At 40.1% G+C, this 22,939-nt stretch overlaps 1 protein-coding gene across 1 annotated transcript; it reads left to right on the top strand.

Moving 5' to 3' along the window:
* The first annotated feature begins 225 nt into the window (after positions 1 to 225).
* On the top strand, positions 226 to 21,979 carry LOC114324102 (putative disease resistance RPP13-like protein 1). The gene is made up of 4 exons (XM_082915233.1): positions 226 to 4,683; positions 19,625 to 19,704; positions 20,351 to 20,436; positions 21,003 to 21,979. The coding sequence occupies exon 1, from the start codon at positions 481 to 483 to the stop codon at positions 4,666 to 4,668; it is 4,188 nt and encodes a 1,395-aa protein (XP_082771359.1). The 5' UTR covers positions 226 to 480; the 3' UTR covers positions 4,669 to 4,683; positions 19,625 to 19,704; positions 20,351 to 20,436; positions 21,003 to 21,979.
* Positions 21,980 to 22,939: the final 960 nt, after the last annotated feature.

Raw genomic sequence — 22,939 nt, 5'->3', positions numbered from 1 at the left:
TTGAAGGTTCAAAACATCTTAATTATGATTTAATAAAGTATAAATTCGTAAATTAGGACTCGTGTGTAAAGGCCTTTATTCTAATTCCTTTCTTTTCTTCTCCTTTTATTTTATTAAATTACTCTATAATTGATTGCTTCGACATATTCATCTTTTTTTTTTCTTCTTCTCAACATATTTTGGGGTCTACTTATTGAGTATTGACCATGTTTTTGATTTATGCAGTGCTTTGTTTGTATTGAGTTTACAACCTTTACCTACCAAAGTTATTCTTTCAGCTTCCTTTCTTACCTTTCTTACCTTTCAGCTTCCTTTCTTACCTTTCTTACCTACCAAAGTTATTCTGTGTTGCTTCCTTTCTTACCTTTCTTATCCTTCACCTACACACCAAAGTTGTTTAAAATTTGCAGAGGTTGTTCGACCTGTTTTTTTTTTTTTTTGCTTGGTTTCATTACCTTTCCTTCTTTCAGAACAAACACCATGGACGTATTTGGGATCTTTATCTCTCCATTTGTGCAAGCTACGGTTGATAAATTGTCCTCTTATTTAATCAACTTAGTGAGCACAGCGGACGTTGGCACTGGCATCCAGAATCTGAAGACGGCATTAGAGGATTTAGAGACTCTGTTGGCTGATGCAGAGAACAAACAAGTGTACGATAAGGATATCAAAAAGTGGCTAGAAGAGGTTCAACCTTTGGCTTACGATGCAGATGACTTATTGGATGATTTTGCCACTGAAGCTCTCGAAAGGAAGATAATGGCGGAGGAGACAACGATGGGAAGAAGACCAGCTAAGTTTCCACGCCTCTCTACTATTTTTCCATTCAATTTAAAAAATGGGTCTAAGCTAAATGAGATTACTAGTCAATTACAAGAAGTTGCTACGAAAGGAAAAGATCTTGGTTTGGATAAAAGACTTGCTGGGAGGATGTCTACAGATCTATGGCAGAGATCACAAACTACATCTTTGAAGGAGCCTCACATTCGTGGCAGAGATGAAGACATGAAGCAAATTATCGAATTGCTACTTGGGGATGCACCTACTGCAAAAAAGTTTGATGTAATTCCTATTGTAGGCATGGGTGGGATCGGCAAGACTACACTAGTTCAGCACATTTATGATCACGACAAAGTGGAAAAACATTTCAATATGCAAGCATGGGTTTGTGTTTCTGTTGACTTCGACATTCTGGGAACAACAAAGGCAATTCTCGAGTCATTCACTCACCGTCCATGTGATTTGGGCAAGTTAAATGAGGTTCAAGTCCAACTAAGAAACACACTGGCAGAAAAAAAGTTTTTGCTTGTTCTAGATGATGTGTGGCACTATGGACATGATGGGTGGAATTCGCTACGATTGCCCTTTGAAGCCGGAGCACCTGGAAGTAAAATCATTGTGACAACGCGAGAAGGAGGTGTTGTAAAACAGATGGGTATGGATGAATATCTCAATTTGAAAAACTTACTATATGATGATTGTTGGTTAATCTTTGCCCATCATGCATTTGAGAATAGAAATATCATGGAATGCCCGGAATTGGTATCAATTGGGAAGAAAATTGTTAAGCATAGGTGTGGAGGCTTGCCCTTGGCAGCTAGGGCCCTTGGCAGCTTATTACGATGTAAACAAGAAGAGCGTGAATGGAAAGAAATACTAAATAGCAATATATGGAATGAGGAAAGTGGCATTCTCTCAGCATTGAAATTGAGCTACCTTCATCTCCCTTCCCATTTGAAGAGGTGCTTTTCTTACTGTGCAATTATCCCAATGGACTACGAATTCAAGGAGGAGGAATTAGTCTTGCTATGGATGGCTGAAGGTTTAATTGAGCAACCAAAAGGTGGAGAGCAAATGGAAGATTTAGGCCGCAAGTATTTTCACGAATTGGTATCAAGATCATTTTTTCAACCATCAAGTGGTAACAAATTGAACTTCATAATGCATGACCTCATCAATGATTTGGCTCAAAATGTCGCAGGAGACAAATGTTTTAGGTTCAAGAATAATTTGGAGTATGGCAGGCATAACAAGATTTCGGACAAAGCTCGACATTCATCTTATGTTGGTAGCGATTATGAAGGAATCAAAAAATTTAAAGTTTTTGATGATGCCAAATGCTTACGAACATTCTTACAGTTTTTTCCACCGAGTATACATGCATCGAGGTACTTGTTTCATGATTTGTTGCCAAAGTTAAAATGCTTACGTGAGTTACGTTTACATTGTAATGGCATGGATGAACTACCAGATTTCATTGGAGATCTAAAGCACTTGCGGTACCTTGATGTATCCTATTCTGGGATTACAAGGTTGCCTGACACAGTGGTAACTCTCTACAATTTACAAGTCTTGTTTTTGAAATTTTGTTCTCGACTTCAGAAGTTGCCCCTAAACATAGGGAGGCTAGTGAACTTGCGCCATTTTGACATGACTGGCGTGAATATTCCATCACCAGAAGAGATGTCGCCACATATAGGTAAATTAACTAGTCTCCAAACATTGCCAAATTTTATGGTGGGTAAAGATTGTGGGCGTAAAATAGGAGAGTTGAAAAACCTATCGAACATTCGAGGGACAATACACATATCAAGACTGGAGAATGTCAGTGGTGTTAAGGATGCAAGGGATGCCAATTTTATGTCTAAGGAGGAGTTAAAAGAGTTATCGCTAGAATGGGATGAATCTCACCATTCGCAGAATGACATAGTTGAGAGGAATGTGCTTGACGAGATGAGACCTTTCAAATTGTTGGAACGACTCACCATCATTGGGTATGGCAGTACAAAATTTCCAAACTGGGTTGGAGATGTTTCATACTCTAAAATGGTGTTCATGCGATTAAAAGGAATTAAATATTGCACATCTTTGCCACCACTTGGACGACTACCCTTGCTTAAAGACCTTTACATTGAAGGAATGAGTGCAATAAAGCACCTGGGTTATGAGTTCTATGGGCAGCAGCGTGGTGCCAAACCTTTCCCCTCTCTAGAGAGGTTGAGCTTTAAGTTTATGCCAGAATGGGAGGATTGGTCTGCTTTTGAAAATGAGGGAGTTCAGCCGTTCGGTCATCTCAGTGAGCTTTCCATCATAAATTGTCCCAAACTTGTTGGAAGATTACCAAATGATCTTCCTTGTCTCAATTCTCTCAAAATTGATGGTTGTCCACAGTTGTTGATTGATGTTTCGAGCCTCGTACAGCCATCAGTTGCATCCTTGTCAATGAATAATGTTATGCTCCCAAGCCTTCCAGCACTCTTAGGGACGAAGAACAGGATTGAACTTGGTTCCCTCACCTTGGATATTAGCCATGTTACAGTTCTCGACTCCCTGTGCAATCCAAGCACAACTGATGCGGAGTTACTTGCCAATGTAATGTCTAAGCATTTGACTTCAATAACTGCTTTGAGCATTTCTCATGTTGAAAAACTGGCATTCCTACCGACATGGTTTACTCGAGATTTGAGGGAACTCAAGAAATTGGACATTACTAACTGCCAAGAACTCATAACATTGTGGCGGAATAAGGGGCTGCCTTGCATGACGGCGAGACTCGAGTACTTAACAATTGAAAAGTGTGGAATGCTGAAGAAACTGCCACAAGATCTGCATACATACACATCTCTTGGGGTGCTTAGAATCTGCGATTGTGCAAGTCTGATCTCTTTTCCAATGAAAGGTTTGCCATCTATGCTGAGAGAACTTGGGGTTTCATGGTGTGATGCTTTGAAGTCCCTACCCGAGTTGATGACACTCAATAATCTGCAAGAGTTGAAGGTTTCTCACTGTGCATCACTCACATATTTATTGTCAAGAGGTGGGCTACCATCCACACTAAAACAACTTGTGATTTGGGGTTGCAGAAATCTGGAGTCACTTTTTGCAGAGGAAGGGATCAAAATTGATTGTCCATCTCTTGAAAATTTTGTAATAAACGGTTGCAGCAGTCTCAAATCTTTACCTAAAGCCAATAATCTCAGGAATCTCAGTGAATTGGATATATACGGTTGTTCTAATCTGGAGCCCCTGTCACTTGCTGGTCGTGATGAGAACAACATCAACCAACTCACTTCGCTTCAAGATCTGTGTTTAATTAGATGCAGAGCAGGAATGGTCTCCTACTTTGTGAAGGAAGGGAGTTTCCCCACCAACATCACTTCACTTGCAATCGGGGATTTGACAGTGGACGACGTCAGCCAACTTCCAGTTCCGCCTCCATCTCCATTAGAGTGGGGTTTGCACAAACTCTCTTCTCTTACAACACTCCACCTTGATGGCGGAGGTTGGCCGTGGGGAGATACGGTGTCCTTTCCAGAAGAAGGGATGTTCCTGCCCACCTCTCTCATCTCTTTGAGAATCAACAACTTCCCAAATCTGGAAAGACTCTCTTATGAGGAGTTTCAAAACCTCACCTCTCTCGAAGCACTTTATATCGTGTTTTGCCCTAAGCTCGCGTCCTTTCCAAAGGAAGGGTTGCCTCTCTCTCTTTTGCATCTATGGATCTCTGGCTGCCCTGAGCTTGCGACCTTTCCAGAACAAGGCTTCCCTCCCTCGCTTTTGTCACTGTGGATCGTAGATTGTAATCCAATACTGAAACAGAAGTGTGAAAAGGGGAAAGAATATTGGCCCATCATCCAATACATTCCTCAAGTAGATTGGGAAATATAAGCAGCCACCTGCAAGGTACAAACAAACAAACACAAAATCTGTCCTACCATTTTTATTTATTTATTTATTTTATCATTACCAATTTCAGATTTTTATCACAAATGAGGATTTATTTATATTTGCATCCTCTATCATCACAATATAAAAATTAAAAAAGTATAATTAAAAATAATAAATTTTAAATTTAAACTTTGAATTTAAAATTTGATCTTATACATATCAAATAATTTGTGTGTGGGTGAAAATCTGACCACACTGCCCGTTTAGTAACCAGCTGGAGAGCACAGGCAAAATAGATGGCTTTAGCAACCTGTAACAGAAAGAAAAAGCTCCGGCGGTGGTTCTTCCACCTGGGGGCACTCTGACGATCAAGTCAATATATCTCTCAAAGATAATCAAGTGCTAAACTGAATACTCAAAACATAAATTGCATACCTTAGACCCACGGGGGTGCCTCTCTTTTATAATATACTCAATCCAAGTCTCACTTGAATTATGACTTCTATGAACTCCAATTTTAGTGCTTACTTTGGACTCTTTAGGAGATAAAGATAAACTCCCCAAGAGCTTTATCCTTATCTTAGTTAAGTCCCCTCTTCGCCCTAGGACTCTTGTCCCTTATCTCGGATTCCGATATCTTCGGAAATAACCTCGGCTTCTCCGAGATTATCTCGGCTTAACTACCAGGACACGTGGCACCTCGGCTGACACGTCGGCGTCACCATGCCACGTGTTGGTATTCAGAAAATGCATCCCCACAACTGCCCCCTAGGTTCTATTACCTCGGCATTCTGAGGTGATGGAACCTATTCTGATATTTTGTCACTTCTTTTCTGAGTAATGGCTCAAAAACTGATTTAGCCAAGATTATCCACTTTCAGCCGATGTGTTCTCTTCGGAGAACAAGGCTTCGATCGTACTTTCCCACGCGCATGAGCTGTCATGCATATCTAACCGTTCCTTTCACGTGTTTTGTCTTCATTGGAGCGTGTCGGTGACGCGCCTGAAAGCTGTCTGTTCGTTCGTCTGCGCCGTCTGACGCGTGCATTGCTCTAGGCGTAATAATTGCCCTATTTTTGCCGCCGTTTCACGTTTTTGACAAAACTTTTCCTTCGCCTCTATTTGTCCTTCACTTTTTCATTCTGTCTTCTTGCTCTTTCTCTCTCTGAAAGCCCTTTCTTCTTCGAATCTGCCATTGCTTCGACCTCTCTTCTGGAATTGCTCTTAATCCCTCATTCTTGCGAAGCCTTCTTTGCTGTTGCAATCGGTTTCTGGGTTCGGCGAACATTGCCTCGGCTTCATTTGTCCTGGTAAGACCCTTTCCTTTAATTCTTCTATTCTCTTTATGTGCTTTTACCATTACTGCTTTGTTGCTCGATTTCTCCCATACTTTGAACACTTGTACTGTTTCAATATTTTTCTTGCCATAATTCTTGACCTTTATCCCTTTGTATTCTTCGTTTGTTTCTGATAGTCCATCTTTGTTTTTGAATCTGAAACTTCATCTTTGTTTTCTCTTTTTTGTATCTGCCCTAGATCTGTGCCTTCAATCTTGATCTTTGTAGTTCTTAGGGTTGGGATTTATGCGTAGAACCTTCAAATTTAGGGAAAACTGAGATAAGCCTTACCAGCCTTTTCTTAGATCTTTATCGAGGTTCTTGTAACCCTTCCTAAAAACGCCCATCTTCTGAAACATATTTTAAATTGACAAAATGGGTATGTGGAGGCATAGGGTAAATACCCCAACAAAACTTGAATACTTCAGGCAAGAATTCTCTATCCCAGCCGACATTCACCTTAAGCTGGCTGGGGATAACGATACCATCATGCCCACAGATCATACAATGCCCTTTCCTATAGTAGCTTTTACCGAATGTGGACTTCGGCTTCCACTTCATCCCCTCTTTCGTGAAGTTCTTTATTTCTACAAGCTAAACCCCATGCAACTTACTATCAACTCTTATAGGGTGATTAATGGTATTATAGCCTTAGCTAGGCAAGAGAACCTTAGAATTACCCTGGCCGACCTTCAATACTGCTATACCATGTGCCCTCTTGACCTGAAGGATAGGGGTTTCGTTTATTACCTTAAGCCGAGATCTACTCAGTACAAAATTGTAGCCGACCTCCCAGACTCCAACAAGGGGGCTGGAGATGATTTTCTCATTGCTTCTGGAAATTGGGAATTTGGCCCAGATGAAGATGTCCACCTCTACCCTCTTCCTCGAACAATTACAGAGGGCAAGAGTAAGAGCCCTGAGTCAACACTCAGTTGTTTTTATTTAAGTTTTTAATATTTTTTTTTTTGTTTCTGACGTCTGTTTCTTTGTCCTGCAGATCTTCGTCAGCCACCGAAAAATTTTCGTCAATCCTTCTTCCCAGGAACAGATCTGAAAACACTCCTTAAATTTCCAATCCATAAATGAAAAGCCCCACTGTTACTAAACTTCATCCCTACATACAAATCCACTTTACCCGACGTCCCAAGAAAAAGGAAGAAGAGTCTTTCTCCACCCACAGCCACAACCTTAACTGCTTCTACATCCCGAACAGATCAAGAGTCCACATCTGACCCAGACGATCTTTCATCAACTTCGGCCCCCTACTTAATACCAATTCCTGAACGTAAACGTCGACGAAGGCTTGTAAAGACTACCGAGATGGTTCGTCCAAGGCCTGTCGTTCAAGACCTTCTCGCCGATCTTCCAACTGACGCCGAAGCCGCACCAACGCAATCAATGCTCCCACCCAAACCAAAGAGAGTTAAAAAGGCTCAGCCTAAGGCCAAGGCTACAGATGCCGAAGCTGAGGATGCTGTGCCTATTTCAAAGCTGGTAGAAAGCAGAAAATCAACCTCTGTTTCCACCAAGAGGTCAGCTGAGGGTCAACCCTCAGGGTCTACACAATCAAAGAGGCCAAGGTCATCGTCTGCGACGACCTCGGCTTCAAAGAAGCCCGACGTCCCCTGGGCCCCTGATCTATCCTTGGAGGATAGGCCCATTATGGCTAGTGAAAGTGCTTACGACATTAACGTTGGTGTCGCCCTCAGCACTGCTCTTCTCCTTCCGAATGACTTGGAACGAAATGCTAAGCTTAGTGAGTATGAGAATTACGCTCTCATGCTCCAACACTCCGTTCAAGTAAGTATTTCTGTTTGTACTTGTGATTTTTTCTTCCGTTCTTTACTGAGAGTACTGTCTCACATTTCTGTTTTTCTGCAGGCCATTCAGCATGCCCATTCATTTTCAATGCAATCTTTTGAAAATCGTCAAAGGTTGGTTGATATGAAAAGGGAAGCATCTTCCATGAAGAGAGAGATAAAGTCCCTTGAGGCAAAAATGAAGAAACTGGAGGATCAAGCCGAGGCTGCAACTAAAGTTCAAACTTTAGCTCTTGAGAAGGCCGAATCTGCTGAGGCCGTTAGAAAAGTTGCTGAGGCCGAGAAAAGAGAGGCCGAGGTTCAGAAGGCCAAAGCGGAGAAAGAACTCCAGCAAGCTCTGGCCACCAAAGAGGCCGAAGTCAAAGAGGCCGATGAAAAGGCCTACGCCCAAGGTATGGCCGACGTCGCAGAAGATTATAAGCTTCAAGTCAAGCAGGCATGCAACAGGGGATTTTCCCTAGGTTGGATGTCCCTGATAAAGAAGCTTGATCTCCCTGTTGACTCGCCCCTTCGGAATGCTGATGCCATCCCTTTGCCATTTCCTCCACCTCCACCTGACGGTGGATCAGAATCTGATGCTGATGCTGAGGATAAAGATAAAGAGGTCAACAAAGAAGCCTTGGTGAGAAAGCCCAAGGATGCCGTCGAAGCCAAGTCCCCTCCTCCTACAGAGCAGGTTATGGACTTAACCTTGGATGAGGAGGGTGATGAGGCCGAGGAGGCAACCAAGGAAACTGCCGCTGGGCAGCTATCGTCCAATCTTCTCTTGATAGAAAGAAGTGTTGAGTCAACAATCGCAGAGATTGATGCCGAGATACAAGCGGAAAAAGTGGCCGACGAGGTACCACCAGAGTCGTCCGAGGTCCCAGTCCCTGCAGTGGCTAACACTGAAGAATCTTGAAAAAATGTCTTTTGTACCTTTTTCCTTCTTTTTCTGTTTTTTGCGTTTTGTACTTTTTTACTTTCTAGATAATGCAAAACTCCTTCTTTTGGCCGACGTGGTTTTTTCAATATGTAACTGCAACAGTTCTTCCTCTGGATGTTTTAATCTTGTGATATTCTGTTGACTGCTTCTGCATAGTCTTGTACTTAGAAAATTTTTTGCATGCTTCTTCATGTTGCTTCCTTTGTGCAATCTTCTCGGGTTACATATCTCGGGTATAACCATAAAACTTTTACTTCGGCAAGATACTGACCTGCAAACTTTTCATAAATTTCAACAAGTATAGAACATATATTTCGAAATGTAAACTTTGCAAGCTTCTTCTCAAGTTTCAACAAGTATTAAATGGTAATCTTAGTCTAACCTACTTGTAAATTGCTACAAATTTCAACAAGTAGTGAACAATATACTTAGCCTTCACTTTAACCTGTAACTTTCTGTATACCTCAGCGGGTGGTCATATGTCGGCTTAACATAAACTTGTAAATTGCTACAAATTTCAACAAGTGTTAAGCATCTTCCCTAGGGTTTAAACAACCCACATATTGCTATGAGAACTTAAGCAATAACCTCGGCCTATCTTCAACTTGTAAATTGCTACAAATTTCAACAAGTGAAGATAAGGAATCAGCTTAATTCCAACTTGTAAATTGCTACAAATTTCAACAAGTGAATTAAGGAATAACTTCGGCTTAACTTCAACTTGTAAATTGCTACAAATTTCAACAAGTGAAGATAAGGAATCAGCTTAATTCCAACTTGTAAATTGCTACAAATTTCAACAAGTGAATTAAGGAATAATCTCGGCTTAACTTCAACTTGTAAATTGCTACAAATTTCAACAAGTGAAGATAAGGAATCAGCTTAATTCCAACTTGTAAATTGCTACAAATTTCAACAAGTGAATTAAGGAATAATCTCGGCTTAACTTCAACTTGTAAATTGCTACAAATTTCAACAAGTGAAGATAAGGAATCAGCTTAATTCCAACTTGTAAATTGCTACAAATTTCAACAAGTGAATTAAGGAATAATCTCGGCTTAACTTCAACTTGTAAATTGCTAGAAATTTCAACAAGTGAAGATAAGGAATAATCTCGGTCTAGCTTTGCCTGAGTTTGATATGTCTTCAATAAACATCAATGCACAACTTTATCAATCATACAAGTTGAAAGGATTCTGAAAAGACTTTATTGATGATATCGGCCAAACAATGATGTTTATCTAATGATAGAAAAATTTCAAATTACAAGTATTCCAAGGTCTGGGCAATGCTTTGCCCTCATTGTCCTCAAGCCGATAAGCTCCATTGCTTAATACTGAAGTAATTCTGTAGGGTCCTTCCCAGTTTGGGCCAAGCTTGCCTTCCCTGGGATCCTTCTTGTTCCCGACGACTTTTCTTAGGACTAGGTCGCCAACTTGAAAATCTCTTGGATTAACCTTCTTGTTGTAAGCTCTGGCAAGCTGTTGCTGGTATACTGCGAGCTGAATTGCAGCTTTCTCCCTTCGTTCTTCCAACAAATCCAGGTCTCGGGCTAAGAGCATGTCATTGGTGCCATTCTCTACTCCCTGGGTTCTGATCCCTGGGATGCCGATCTCCAATGGGATGACTGCTTCTGTGCCATAGGCCATGGCAAAGGAGGATTCTCCTGTTGATCTTCTCGGCGTAGTCCGATATGCCCACAGTACGTTGGGCAACTCGTCCACCCACTTTCCTTTTGCTGCCTACAGCCTCTTCTTTATTCCATCCAGGATTACTTTGTTGGATGCCTCTGCTTGCCCATTACTTTGAGGAAAACTTGGTGTTGAGAAATAATTCTTGATCTTGAATTTTGCACAAAAATTTTTGATAAGTTTGCTGTCGAACTGTGTTCCGTTGTCGGCAACTATTGCTCTTGGAATCCCAAATCTGGTGATAATGTTTCTCCATATAAAATTCTTGACGTCCACATCTCGGATTTTGGCAAGAGGTTCTGCCTCTATCCATTTTGTAAAGTAGTCTGTTGCTACCAGCAAGTATTTTCTCTGCCCAGTTGCCTGGGGAAGTTGTCCAACCAGATCCATGTCCCATTGGGCAAACGGCCAAGGGCTGGATACTGGGTTTAGGTCGGCAGCTGGCTGATGTATCAAAGGTGCAAACCTTTGACATTGTTCACAATTCTTTACATAGGCTTCGGCATCCTTTTGCATGTAGGGCCACCAATACCCCTGGGTAATGGCCCTGTGGGCTAACGATCTGCCCCCAGCATGGCTTCCACAAATTCCTTCATGAATCTCGTAAAGAAAATCTTCAACCTGCAAAGGGTGTACGCACCTTAAAAGTGGTCCAGTGAAGGACCTCCTTTAGAGATGGCCTTCTGCTGTTAGGCTGAATCTGGCCGATTTCAGTCTAATTTTATGTGCTTCTTTATGGTCTTCTGGCAGCTTCCCCTCTTTTAGGAATGCAATGATTGCATCCATCCATCTTGGTCCCAAGCCTACGCACATTGCTTCTTGTTCGGTGCTCTGTTTATCTATGCTCGGGGCCGACATGTAGTCGATCATAATTGTCCTTGTTTTTCCAGTTTGAATTGAACTGGCCAGGTTGGCTAACGCGTCGGCGTGGGTGTTGTCATCTCGGCTAACTTGGAGTAATCTGCAGTTCTGGAATAGGGCTGCCAATCTGATGACTTCCTTTGCATATGCCGACATTCTTTTGTCCCTGGCTGTAAATTCTCCTGTTGACTGGTTAACAATGAGTTGTGAATCACAAAAAACAATTACCTCATCTGCTTCTGCTGCTGCTGCTAGCTTTAGCCCTGCAATTAATGCTTCATATTCTGCTTCATTGTTGGAGGCTTTGAACCCCAGACGGATGGACTGTTCTACAATTTTTCCATCTGGAGATATCAGCAGTACTCCCACTCCTGCTCCCTAGCGGTTTGAACTTCCATCGACGAATAGTCTGAATGAATCGCCGATGTAGATGCTGCATGGTCTGAGCTTTTCTTTCTCTTGCTTTTTTGTCTTTGACTGGGATTCTTTTTGCTTGTTGGGGCGATGCTCATCTCGGCTCGACGGAGCCCGAGGTGTGATGGCTTCAGGTGTGAGTTCTGCGACGAAGTCGGCCAAAACTTGGCCCTTTATTGCTGTTCTCGGCCTAAATTCTAGGTCAAACTGGCCAGTGTTACTGCTCATTTTGCTATCCTTCCTGTTAAGTCTCCTTGATGTAACAAGGACTTCAGTGGGTGCTCTGTTAGGACCACAATCTTGTGTGCCTGAAAGTAATGGCTCAATTTCTTTGAAGCCATTACCAAGGCTAGCATTAATTTTTCCAGTGGTAAGTATCTTGTTTCTGCGTCAGCCAAAGTCTTACTTATATAATAGACAGCCTTCTGCTCCCCTTTTTCCTCTCAGATTAGCACTGCACTGACTGCGTGGTCAGAGACTGCTAAGTACAAAAACAATTCCTCCCCTGGAACTGGGTTAGAAAGGACCGGGGTTGTGGTCAAGTACTTTTTTAGGTCGGCTAAGGCAGCTTCACATTCTTCTGTCCATAGGAAGTCTGTGGCTTTTTTTACCAGGTTAAAGAAGGGTCTGCACTTGTCTGAGCTTCTGCTGATGAATCGGTTTAGGGCTGCGGCCCTTCCAGTGAGCATTTGAACTTGCTTTGCCGATGTCGGACTCTGTAGTTCCAGGATGGCCTTGATTTGGTCTGGGCTGGCCTCAATGCCCTTTCTTGTTACCAGATATCCTAGAAATTTACCTGACCCAACTCCAAAGGCACACTTCGAGGCGTTGAGTCGGAGCCGATATCTTTTGAGTATGTCAAAGACCTCTTTTAGGTCGGCAAGATGACCTTTTGATTCCTTGGTCTTTACGACCATGTCATCGATGTAAACTTCTACTGTTTTGCCAATCAGGTGTTTAAACATCTTTGTCACTAACATCTGATAGGTTGCTCCTGTGTTTTTCAGCCCAAAAGGCATTACCTTGTAACAGTACAGGCCTTTCGGGGTGATGAGCGCGGTCTTCTCCTCATCTGGAGGGTACATAGCAATCTGGTGGTACCCTCTGTATGCATCTAAAAAACTCATCCTTTCATGTCCCGAAGTGGCGTCTACCAGTTGGTCGATTTTGGGCAGAGGAAAGCTGTCTTTGGGGCAAGCTTTGTTGAGGCTGGTAAAGTCTACACAAACCCTCCACTTGCCATTCTTCTTTTTTACTACTACTGTGTTGGACAGCCATGCTGGGTACTGAACTTCTCGGATGGCCCTGGCTTCAAGGAGTCTGTCTACCTCTTCCTCTACTGCTTCGACGTGCATCAACGTCGGCCTTCTGGCTCGTTGAATCACAGGCTTTGCCGATCTGTCGACATTCAGACTATGGCAAGTGACCTCGGGGTCAATGCCAGGCATTTCATAAGGTGTCCAAGCGAACGCCTCTATGTTTGCCCTTAAAAAATCTTCCAGTTCTTTTTCCTCTTCTCTAGCTAAGCCTGAGCCGAGAAGAAAAAATCGTTCTTTGTCGCCCTCCTGGACGAGGATTTTCTTTAGCGCCTCTTCGCTTTTCTCGGCTGGTTCTTTCCCGACGTCTTCTAGGACTTCCATGTCCTCATCTTCAACTTTTGCTTTCTTTGGCTCCCGTATACTACAGGTGGACTTTATTGCTGCCATGGAGCAATTTTTGGCTTGTAGTTGATCCCCTCTGACTTCTTCAATCCCATGCTCTGTTGGGAACCGAAGTAGTTGATGCAATGTCGAGGGAACTGCCCCCATTGCATGCAACCACGGCCTTCCCAAGATGATGTTGTATGGTGAGGGCGTGTCAATTACCAGGAATTCCGTCCTGATCTTCTTAGTGTCGGCTTGTACTTCTAAGCTTGTTGCACCCAGTGGCCATGTCGGTGTTCCATCAAAGCCGACCATCGGGCCGCTTGATTGTTCTAGGTCATCGGGGTGAAGGCCTAGCTCTTTGTAACATCTGACATACATGATGTCACAGGAGCTGCCTTGATCTATTAGGATGCGTTTTACTTGGCACTCCCCAACCTGGAGGGATACTACCAAGGCATCATTATGCGGATGTTGGACCAGTTCTAAGTCGGCTTCAGTAAAGGCTATTATTGGCCCTTGGCATTCTTCTGGCCGATGTCTCTTTTCCCCGACTTGGTAGATATGCTGTAAATGTCTTACCCTCTGGGTTTCTCCTCTGACTTCGTTTTCGTTGACCCTTGAGTGGATCACATTAACCACCCTCGGTTCTCCTGCTTGTGGTAGCTGTGCTGGGGGAGGGGGTGCTGCTGGTGCTTGAGGCAACCTTGCCTGCTCTTCCCTTGTTCTGGCCTCATCGACCAGGTCCCTCAGAAGGCCTTGTCTTACCAGGTCCTCCAAGTGTGCTTTTAAGGCTCTGCAACCTTGAGTTGGATGCCCTTCTTCATTGTGGTAGGCACAACGTCTACCAACGTTCCTTCCCATGAATTCCCCCGGTGCCCTTGCCGGAGCCCTAAAATAAGGTTGATTTCGAATCCGATCTAAGATTTTATGGATTGGGATCCAGAATACCGTTGTTACCGCCTGTTTATTTCTTAATTCTATTTCTTGTTTGGTCGGCCCATTGTTGACTCGGCCTCGCTTTGGCGAGCCGTTTCCCTTTTCTTGTTTCACCTCTTTGTTTCCCGATGTATCTTCTTCGGCCCTGGCGTATTTCTCAATTCTTGCCATGAGTTCTTCTATGCTTTTTGGCAATGTTTTTGCCAAAGACTTCCATAGTGGGCAGTCATCTTTCAGGCCGTTCTTGAAAGACACGACTGCTACTTCCTGGTTGCATTCGGGTATTCGGTTGAACACCTCGTAGTACCTCTTCGCATAGGCCCTAAGGCCTTCTTCCTTGGTGATTCTTAGAGCCATCAAAGCATCAACCCTCAGGGGTTGCAGTTTGTTGGTCACGAACTTGGCCACAAACATCTCGGCCAAGCCTTCCCATGTCTTTATGCTTCCTTTTGGTAACTTATGGAACCAATCAGATGCAATTTCCCCAAAGGATGAGGGGAATACTTTGCAGAGCAACGGCTCGTTCCCGCTATATAATGCCATTGAATTTAGATATAGCCCAACATGAAAGTTCGGATCTGACTTACCATCATAGATTTGAAACCTCGGCATACTGAATCTCTTGGGCGGTTTGAATTTGTCCAGTTCCACCGAGAAGGCTGTCTTCGGTTTTACTGGGGAGTTTACCACGGCTTCTGCATTCTGCTGCTTCCTTTTGAGGTAGTCCCTTAGGTCTTCTTTGCTCCTCCCTGGAGCTCGGCTGTCTTTGGATTTTAGTCTTTTTGGTACACTACTTTCGGCCTCGTGGTGGGTCCGTTTGGATCTTTCTTCATGGGTTGTGTCAAAATGGAGTACTTGCCCCTGAACATGTCGATGTTCTTTGGGGTCTGGATTTTTCATGTGGTGTGTCCTTCGGGACTCTTCTTGCCTCGGCTTTTCCTGTCCGACTTCTCTGGAAGGCCGGTGAGAATGCCTTCCGCTCCTGGTATGCTGAGGGACCTCGGGGATTGTTTTTCTTCCACCCTTCTGGGTGTTGGTCGCTGGTATCGGCGTGTCTTGCAGCGGGTATGGTGGCTGCATAACATTATTCTGCATTATGAAGTTGACGACTGACTGAAGGTCCGACAACTTGTTCGCCAGTTCTTTCACCTCCTCGTCCCTTCGTAGGCACCTGTCCCTCCATACCTGGAGGTTATCTTCATTGTAGTACTTTCCTTGGTTTGTCTTTTTTGACGTGTCACCTTCTGGGATGTCGTCGTTCCCTCTGTGACCCTGGTCACGGGCTTCTGTATTGTGGTCGTCTCCTTCAATGTCAAGATCAATTGGTCTGCCACTCCCAGTGGGAGCGTCATCCCCAGTTTTTTCCTGTTGTCCGTTACTGGCCATCTATTCTTCCTTCGTTCCCACAGACGGCGCCAAATTGTGTGGGTGAAAATCTGACCACACTGCCCGTTTAGTAACCAGCTGGAGAGCACAGGCAAAATAGATGGCTTTAGCAACCTGTAACAGAAAGAAAAAGCTCCGGCGGTGGTTCTTCCACCCGAGGGCACTCCGACGATCAAGTCAATATATCTCTCAAAGATAATCAAGTGCTAAACTGAATACTCAAAACATAAATTGCATACCTTAGACCCACGGGGGTGCCTCTCTTTTATAATATACTCAATCCAAGTCCCACTTGAATTATGACTTCTATGAACTCCAATTTTAGTGCTTACTTTGGACTCTTTAGGAGATAAAGATAAACTCCCCAAGAGCTTTATCCTTATCTTAGTTAAGTCCCCTCTTCGCCCTAGGACTCTTGTCCCTTATCTTGGATTCTGATATCTTCGGAAATAACCTCGGCTTCTCCGAGATTATCTCGGCTTAACTACCAGGACACGTGGCACCTCGGCTGACACGTCGGCGTCACCATGCCACGTGTTGGTATTCAGAAAATACATCCCCACAATTTGTTTTAGTTTAACATTTAAATTTTTATCAAACAACTTTTCAACTTACAAACAAGCAAACACAAAATTTGTCATACTTTTATTGGAGCATGTATATATTTTATATATTAGATTATTAAATATATAATTATATTCTAAAAATTATTTTTTTCTATTTAGTTAGTTGTAATATATTTGTTAAAATATGAATTTTTGTTGGAGATTGATATCAACTACAAATTGTCTCTATTAAGTATAAATAAACATTATGTAAATAGAAAGTACTATAATAAGTTTGAGTTGTTTTTCTTTTATTTCTTTAAAATTTGTATGCTTGAGAGATTCGGTCTCACTTGAAAGCGAGTTTATTCCTAGAAATGAGCGAGTTTTTTGCTGGTTTCTTATTTGAAAGCGCGGAATTGCATTTCTTAGTAAGCTATGAAGCATGGGTATTTCAGAAAGCATGTCGTACCCGTACTGAGTACTTACTGGCGAATGGTACCTCGCATGATACTTCTATATACGTACCAAGTATACAAAACACGTATCCAAAATTTTTCTTCTTAATTTTTGGCATACCCAGACGTATCTAGTATATACCTAAACTGTACCGTACCTTAGTTGAAACAATATTTTCTTTTACTACATAGATAAAACTCATTTCACTAGAATTTGTTTTTATTTTTAGCTTTATGGTTAGTATGATTTTAAAATTAAACTATGGTTTGTAAGTTATTTAATATATTGACATTTAATTTTGATTTATACGTTTATTTTTGGCATTAAATGTTAATTATAGATTGGATCTTAACAAATTAAACCATTTAATTAATTTCAACATTACTCTAAATTAAAAATAAATATTTTTTTTTATAAGCGTACCAAACCGTACCCGTACCCGTACCCATACCCAACTTTTTTGGGATTTTACCATATCAACATACACATATCGTACCACTACTAGTATTCGTACTCGTACCCGTGCGTCATAGTTAGTAAGAAACATCACCAAATTAAGAGTTTCCTGCTACTATGGTTTGATCAACTCACATTGTCATGCAAGATTTTTTATCATTAAGACTTCCATGCCTTGCAAGAAGGGAATTTTTTTTTACTATCAAGTTGTATTTTTAAACCATCCTGCTTGCATGCTGGATTACATTTGACAGTTACAAAGCCACACGTAATCTTGTCAAAATCCATGTGGGCAATCTGTTCTAGTAGTTGGAGAGATTTAGGCTTCCTTTATTAAAGGGGAGTTGAGAAGCCATCTACCCTACTTGGAGTATTATTTAGAATTCAAATCCAAGGCAAATATTCAAAAAAATATAGGAAACTATTAGAAATTGGTATACCGTATAGAGTTTTTGTGTTTGTTTGTTTAAATTTACATGTTGATCTGTTTAGACTTGTCATGAAGAGGGCCATATGGAAAACAATAAGAAGAAAACATAAGAGGCAGTTCATCTAATATTAACAAATAGTTCTCTTATCTTTGATAAAATCAGGTTCTTTTCGAGATGGGGTTGACCAAAGACTAAAGTATCTTAGCATACACTAGCGAGAAATCCTCACTACTTTGCCACTCCAAAAATCTTCCGGCAAACTCCAAAACATGAAATATTAAAAAATGTTTGGAATGAGAGTCTTAGCTTTAGATATATTTATTCTACAAGATCATAGGCCAACTGCAAGGTACAAACAAGCAAACACAACATCTCTCATACCATTTTTATTTATTTATTTTCCCATTACCAATATCATCTCAGATTTTAGCACAACTCTGAGTTTACTATCTACTTCTTTTGGAATGTAAGAGAGTTTCAGTTTGTTGTGAATGTTGAAATTACCAATACATTACTGATTAATTATTGTTAAACACACTGCTCTGTTTTTCAATTCATTCTTTGTTTTTTCCTTGCAAATATCTCCTTTTCTCTTAATTTTCATTCTCATTTGTTATTTTATCTTGTATTATTCATAGGTGCTGATGGAAAAAGTGCCCTATTCGTTTTGAAAAGAGTTTGGTTATGACTTTTGAAAAGAGGTTTGAATTGTGTGTTATGAATTTTAAAAATTGTTTTTGAATTGAGTTTTGAGTTGTGTGTTTAGTTATGAGTTTTGAAATTTTTTTATTAGAACCACAATTCCAAAAGTAAACCAAACGCAACATATTTTTTTATAAAATGTTTTCTCTAGAAAATGATCTCCTATGTTTGATGCAACTAGAAACTAATGTACTAGTGGTTGCATTAGCGGTGGCACTAGTTGGAGTGGGGGGGTGGTAGCAACAATGGTGGTGGTGGTGGTAGTGTTGGCAAGACTTTAGACCAAAACATGTTTTACACTTCGGGAAAAAAATTTCACCTTCAAAAGTGTAAAGCATTTTTCACTCAAAAGGCTTATTTTTTATTGACCATAGAAAACATTTTCCATTTAACTTTCATTTTCTATCATACTAACCTCCATAAAATGTGACAAACATTTTTCCAAAAAGCATTTTCGGCCAAAACAAACAAAGCATAAGAGATGAATTTTTTCTAGGTTTAGCAAATATTTTGTCGAAGGGGTGGCTATTGATGATTGTTTGGTTTCAAGTTTATGTATCAAGTTTGTTCCCCAATTTTTACTCACCCTGAGCTCAATTCATGCATAATCAACTACCATTTTTCTAAAATTCTACTTGTTCCCACATTAATTCATCCATGTTTAAGTAAACAATAGAATCCTTGCACTTTTGTTCTACAAGTACCTGAATGGAAGGAAAAATTTTACTTCTGCACCATGTTTCAGTTATATTTGGAGTTTGCATTTTTGTTAGGACCTTAAGAGAATCTTTATTTTACTATTGTGCATTTAACATGCATTCCATCTCATTCTGAAGAGAAAAAAAATGATATACAAGCTTTGAACTTTATAAATCTGGTTTTTTGGAGTCTATTAAAAAGTATAGCATCATTTTTTGATACTCTTCACGATAGTAACTCACTCAAACATAATTCTTCTATTGTTACCATCATTGTAATTTCGAGTTATTTCAGGTTCTAGCTTTAGTAAATTGAAATTTACTGATGATAAGCTTATGCATAAATTTTGAGTTTCAAATTTTAGGGTCTTGCTTAGAATGAATAGCTGGAAGATTGAAGAATTTTTTTATCCTTAAAAGACAACAATGCTTCTCTCCCAAACCGTATAAGTGACAATCTCTAAAAATGTGGAGCTTATCAATCATCCAAAATCTTAGTCACTAGGTTCATGGTCTTCCAAGCTCACCTATGGATGACAATCAAAATCTACTCTGTAGGTTGTGATGGTTCACTTTTACTTTAGGAATACATTAGTTCTCTAATTCATCCTTGTCACCAACTCACACAAAAATATTTTTTTTCCAGGTTCTTCATTCACAATCCGAGCTAGACGGTGCCTTTTCTCTTGATCTTTCATTTTTCCTGTGCTGTTGCTTCAATTCCAGGTAATTGGCAGACAAAATTTCCTTTGTCTTTAATTTCATTATGTTATCTATTTGTAGTCCATACCATGGCTTCTAGTTTCATTTCAATAGAGTTAGAATTATGTATTCCACTTTTACAATTTTTTGGACTTAGTTGGGACACGAAAATTTGGTGTGTCGCATTTATGCAGAACATATAGCAGTGCCAGAGACAGCATAATGTATCATATCCATGGCAGCATGGAATATATTTTTGGAAAATTAATCTATTACATCAACAATGGAAATGTGACATATGATGTATTAGCTAGCTTCATAATGTTTCCAATGGCTACAAAATAAATGGTTCAGTAATTTGTATTAGTTCGAATTATTTGTTCTTTTTTGAAATTGCCAAGGCGAGAGCTAATGAGTGGTTCCATTTCACTTGGAATGCTGATATTGTTTTTCATCTGCTTCATGAGTACGTTCACCTACTCTACCAAATACAAATACACCTCCATGAGCATCGAGAATATTTTTAACCCTAAAGAGGACAACTTCCTCAGTTTATTAAAACCTGCAGTTGTAGCTTGTAAAACTGTGCTTTTTAGTATTTTTTCAATTTTTTGTTGAAAATTTAAATAGAAAAATGTACTAACTATTGTCATTACCTTTTTGTTCTTAGGGCTTTGTTGTTGTGGAAACAAACTTTAGGATGTATGCACGCTCATCATCTAAACTGCACTGCGAGTTTTTGTGCCTCTTCTCAAGGTATGCCAGAAATTTGCATGACAAGTACTTTGGATAATGTGGAAAACTCTCATAGGTAATAAAGGAATAAGAGACAGGAACAAAAAAAATTGAAAAAGGAGATAATTGAGAAGAAGTCCTTTCCATGATTGAAAAAACCTCCCTCCAACACACACTTAGGCAAGACTTTTGATCATTTAAATTTCCAGACCTTGCAAAAAATCACTTTGTGTTTTTAAGCCTTTCTCCTTGCATGCTATTTTACATTAGACTATTAGGAAGCCACCTTGTTTGGTTAAAATCCATGTGGGCAATCCATAGTTACTTTGTCACCCCAAAAATGTCAATATGGAAGAACTGGTCATTTCATGTTTTACTTAATAGAGTAGCTAAGACTTTACAATAATAGTTAATAAAATGATGAAGTTTGGTCCTTTTTCCTTTAAGTGAGCTTGAGTTTGGTTGCTCATTTCAATTTATTTGTTATTAAGAAAATTCACTTGCCTTCTTATTTCCACTACAATTGTGTTCATGTATATTACTTTGAACCTCTTATCAACTTATGGTTTTGTTTCCTTATATTGCAGGTAATTGTTGAGGATGCTTGAGGCTCTGCACAACAATATGGAGGTTTGTCATGGGAAAACTTAAAAAAAAATTCTAGTGCAGGCAGAAATACCCATGCACATCTAACAATTCCCTCGTCGTCAAAGGCAATAGATTTTGTGTGCAATCTCCAAGAAAGGGTTTGAAGGGATTTCAATGTCTGGTGTGTGATGATTTGGAAAGTTTGATGGATTCCACGCCAATGTAAAGTTTTCTCCCTTATTGATGAAAGCACTGGTGTCAGGAATGGAATGAAGGTCTCATCACATGGTGCTTTTTGGATTTTGAAGCTGAGTTGATATGTAAAATCCCTTTTTGCCCAAGGCTTGCTAATGACATACTGGTTTGGCACTTTACTAAAAATGGCCTTCTTTTTTTCTATTAATCGGCATATTATTGGGAGATGGATTTGCAAAGAAGAGAAACATGGGCCAATTCTTCAGATGGTAAGCAGCAGATCGTAGCCACCTAAAAAGGAATGAGTTTTGAATGGACATTTTGGTAGAAGATTTAGCTGCTGAACGTTCTGAATAAAGTGAAAATGTTTGGATGGAAAATCTATTCGAATATCCTTCCTGTTCAATGAAACTTGAGTACGTGCAAAGTAATTCAATTTGATGACTGCTTACTTGTACATTAGTGGCAAATTAGAGATGTTTTTGGTGGTTTGAGTAAGCTTACAATGTGATTGACAATGTTAGCATTGTAGTCATTCACTTCGACACCCAACACAATTTGTGGATCAATGTAGTTCTTGGCCCTTTTTAAGTCTCTTGACACATCTTCATTTGTAGCTCTACTTAGGTAGCTGATTTATTAGAATTTAACTTTCTTCTAGTCTTTGCCACAGGGGCCTGAGTGTTCACATGGTATTCACTTTTCAAGAGCATTCTTGAGAGACAGTATGTTTTGTTACTTGCTCATATAAATAATGTAGAAGCACAATTACTTGAACAAAGTTCTGATCCTGTATTCAATTTAGTTGATGTTCTGAGGCAAAATGCTAGTTTGGCACTTGGAACATTTAGTTGATGTTCTGAGGCAAAATGCTAGTTTGGCACTTGGAACATAATACCTACCCCCCCCCCCCCCCAAAAAAAAAAAAAAAAATCCTATTGAGTGAAATATATAATTGTCTAAAGGAAATAGGCAAAATATGTATACATGGACATACATAATGTATATATATATATATATATATGTGTATATTCAAAGCCTTAATCTCATTTATCTCTTCTAATTTCTTCCCATTATTGTCATAATGGCTGATAATATTATTCCTCAGTCTATGGCTATCAACTTTAATTTTATTTTGGCATTGTAGTTGTGGAATGATTCTTTTGCAACATACGGATTAATATAATGTTGAAGTGCCTCTTGTTTTTCTATGACTATATGGAGAGTTAAAACACGTGGATCTAATTTAGTTTCTCTTTGGTTCTAATGACTCTCAAACTAAAGTTAGAGTAGTGTTTTTTGTTCAATTTCCTAAGTCAAGTCTTTTAATTTTAATATTCATTCTCAACACTTGGAGAATCTAATACTTGTTGAATTTTGAAAAATCTCCTTGATATATCATGCTTCATCCAAAAATTCAAGAATTTGATAAGTTTTCTCAATTTAATTTCGGGCATTTAAAAACATTAGGACAATGATATTTAAAAACTTTAACGCACTAGGTATTACTAACTAGTACTCTCGCTAACTTACTGGTCTTTTTCTTTTTTCTTGTTTTTCAGTCCAAGTAAATCAAAACCCTTTAGCATTAAGGTCTTCTGTATGTAGTTCAACAACGCAACCATTGAACTCATGTATTGCAGCTCATCAAGATTGCTATTTCTAGTGTTTCACTTTGAAACTTTAAGGTTGTGTTTAAATTAAGAATTATAAGATTATGTGGATGGGGAGAAAAATAGAT

This window comes from Camellia sinensis, chromosome 2 (genome assembly GCF_055761805.1).
Source record: "Camellia sinensis isolate YWXY chromosome 2, ASM5576180v1, whole genome shotgun sequence".
In the NCBI taxonomy this organism is placed as follows: Eukaryota; Viridiplantae; Streptophyta; class Magnoliopsida; order Ericales; family Theaceae; genus Camellia; species Camellia sinensis.
Note: the sequence above shows the minus strand (reverse complement) of the source record. Positions and strands in the feature narration are given on the sequence as shown.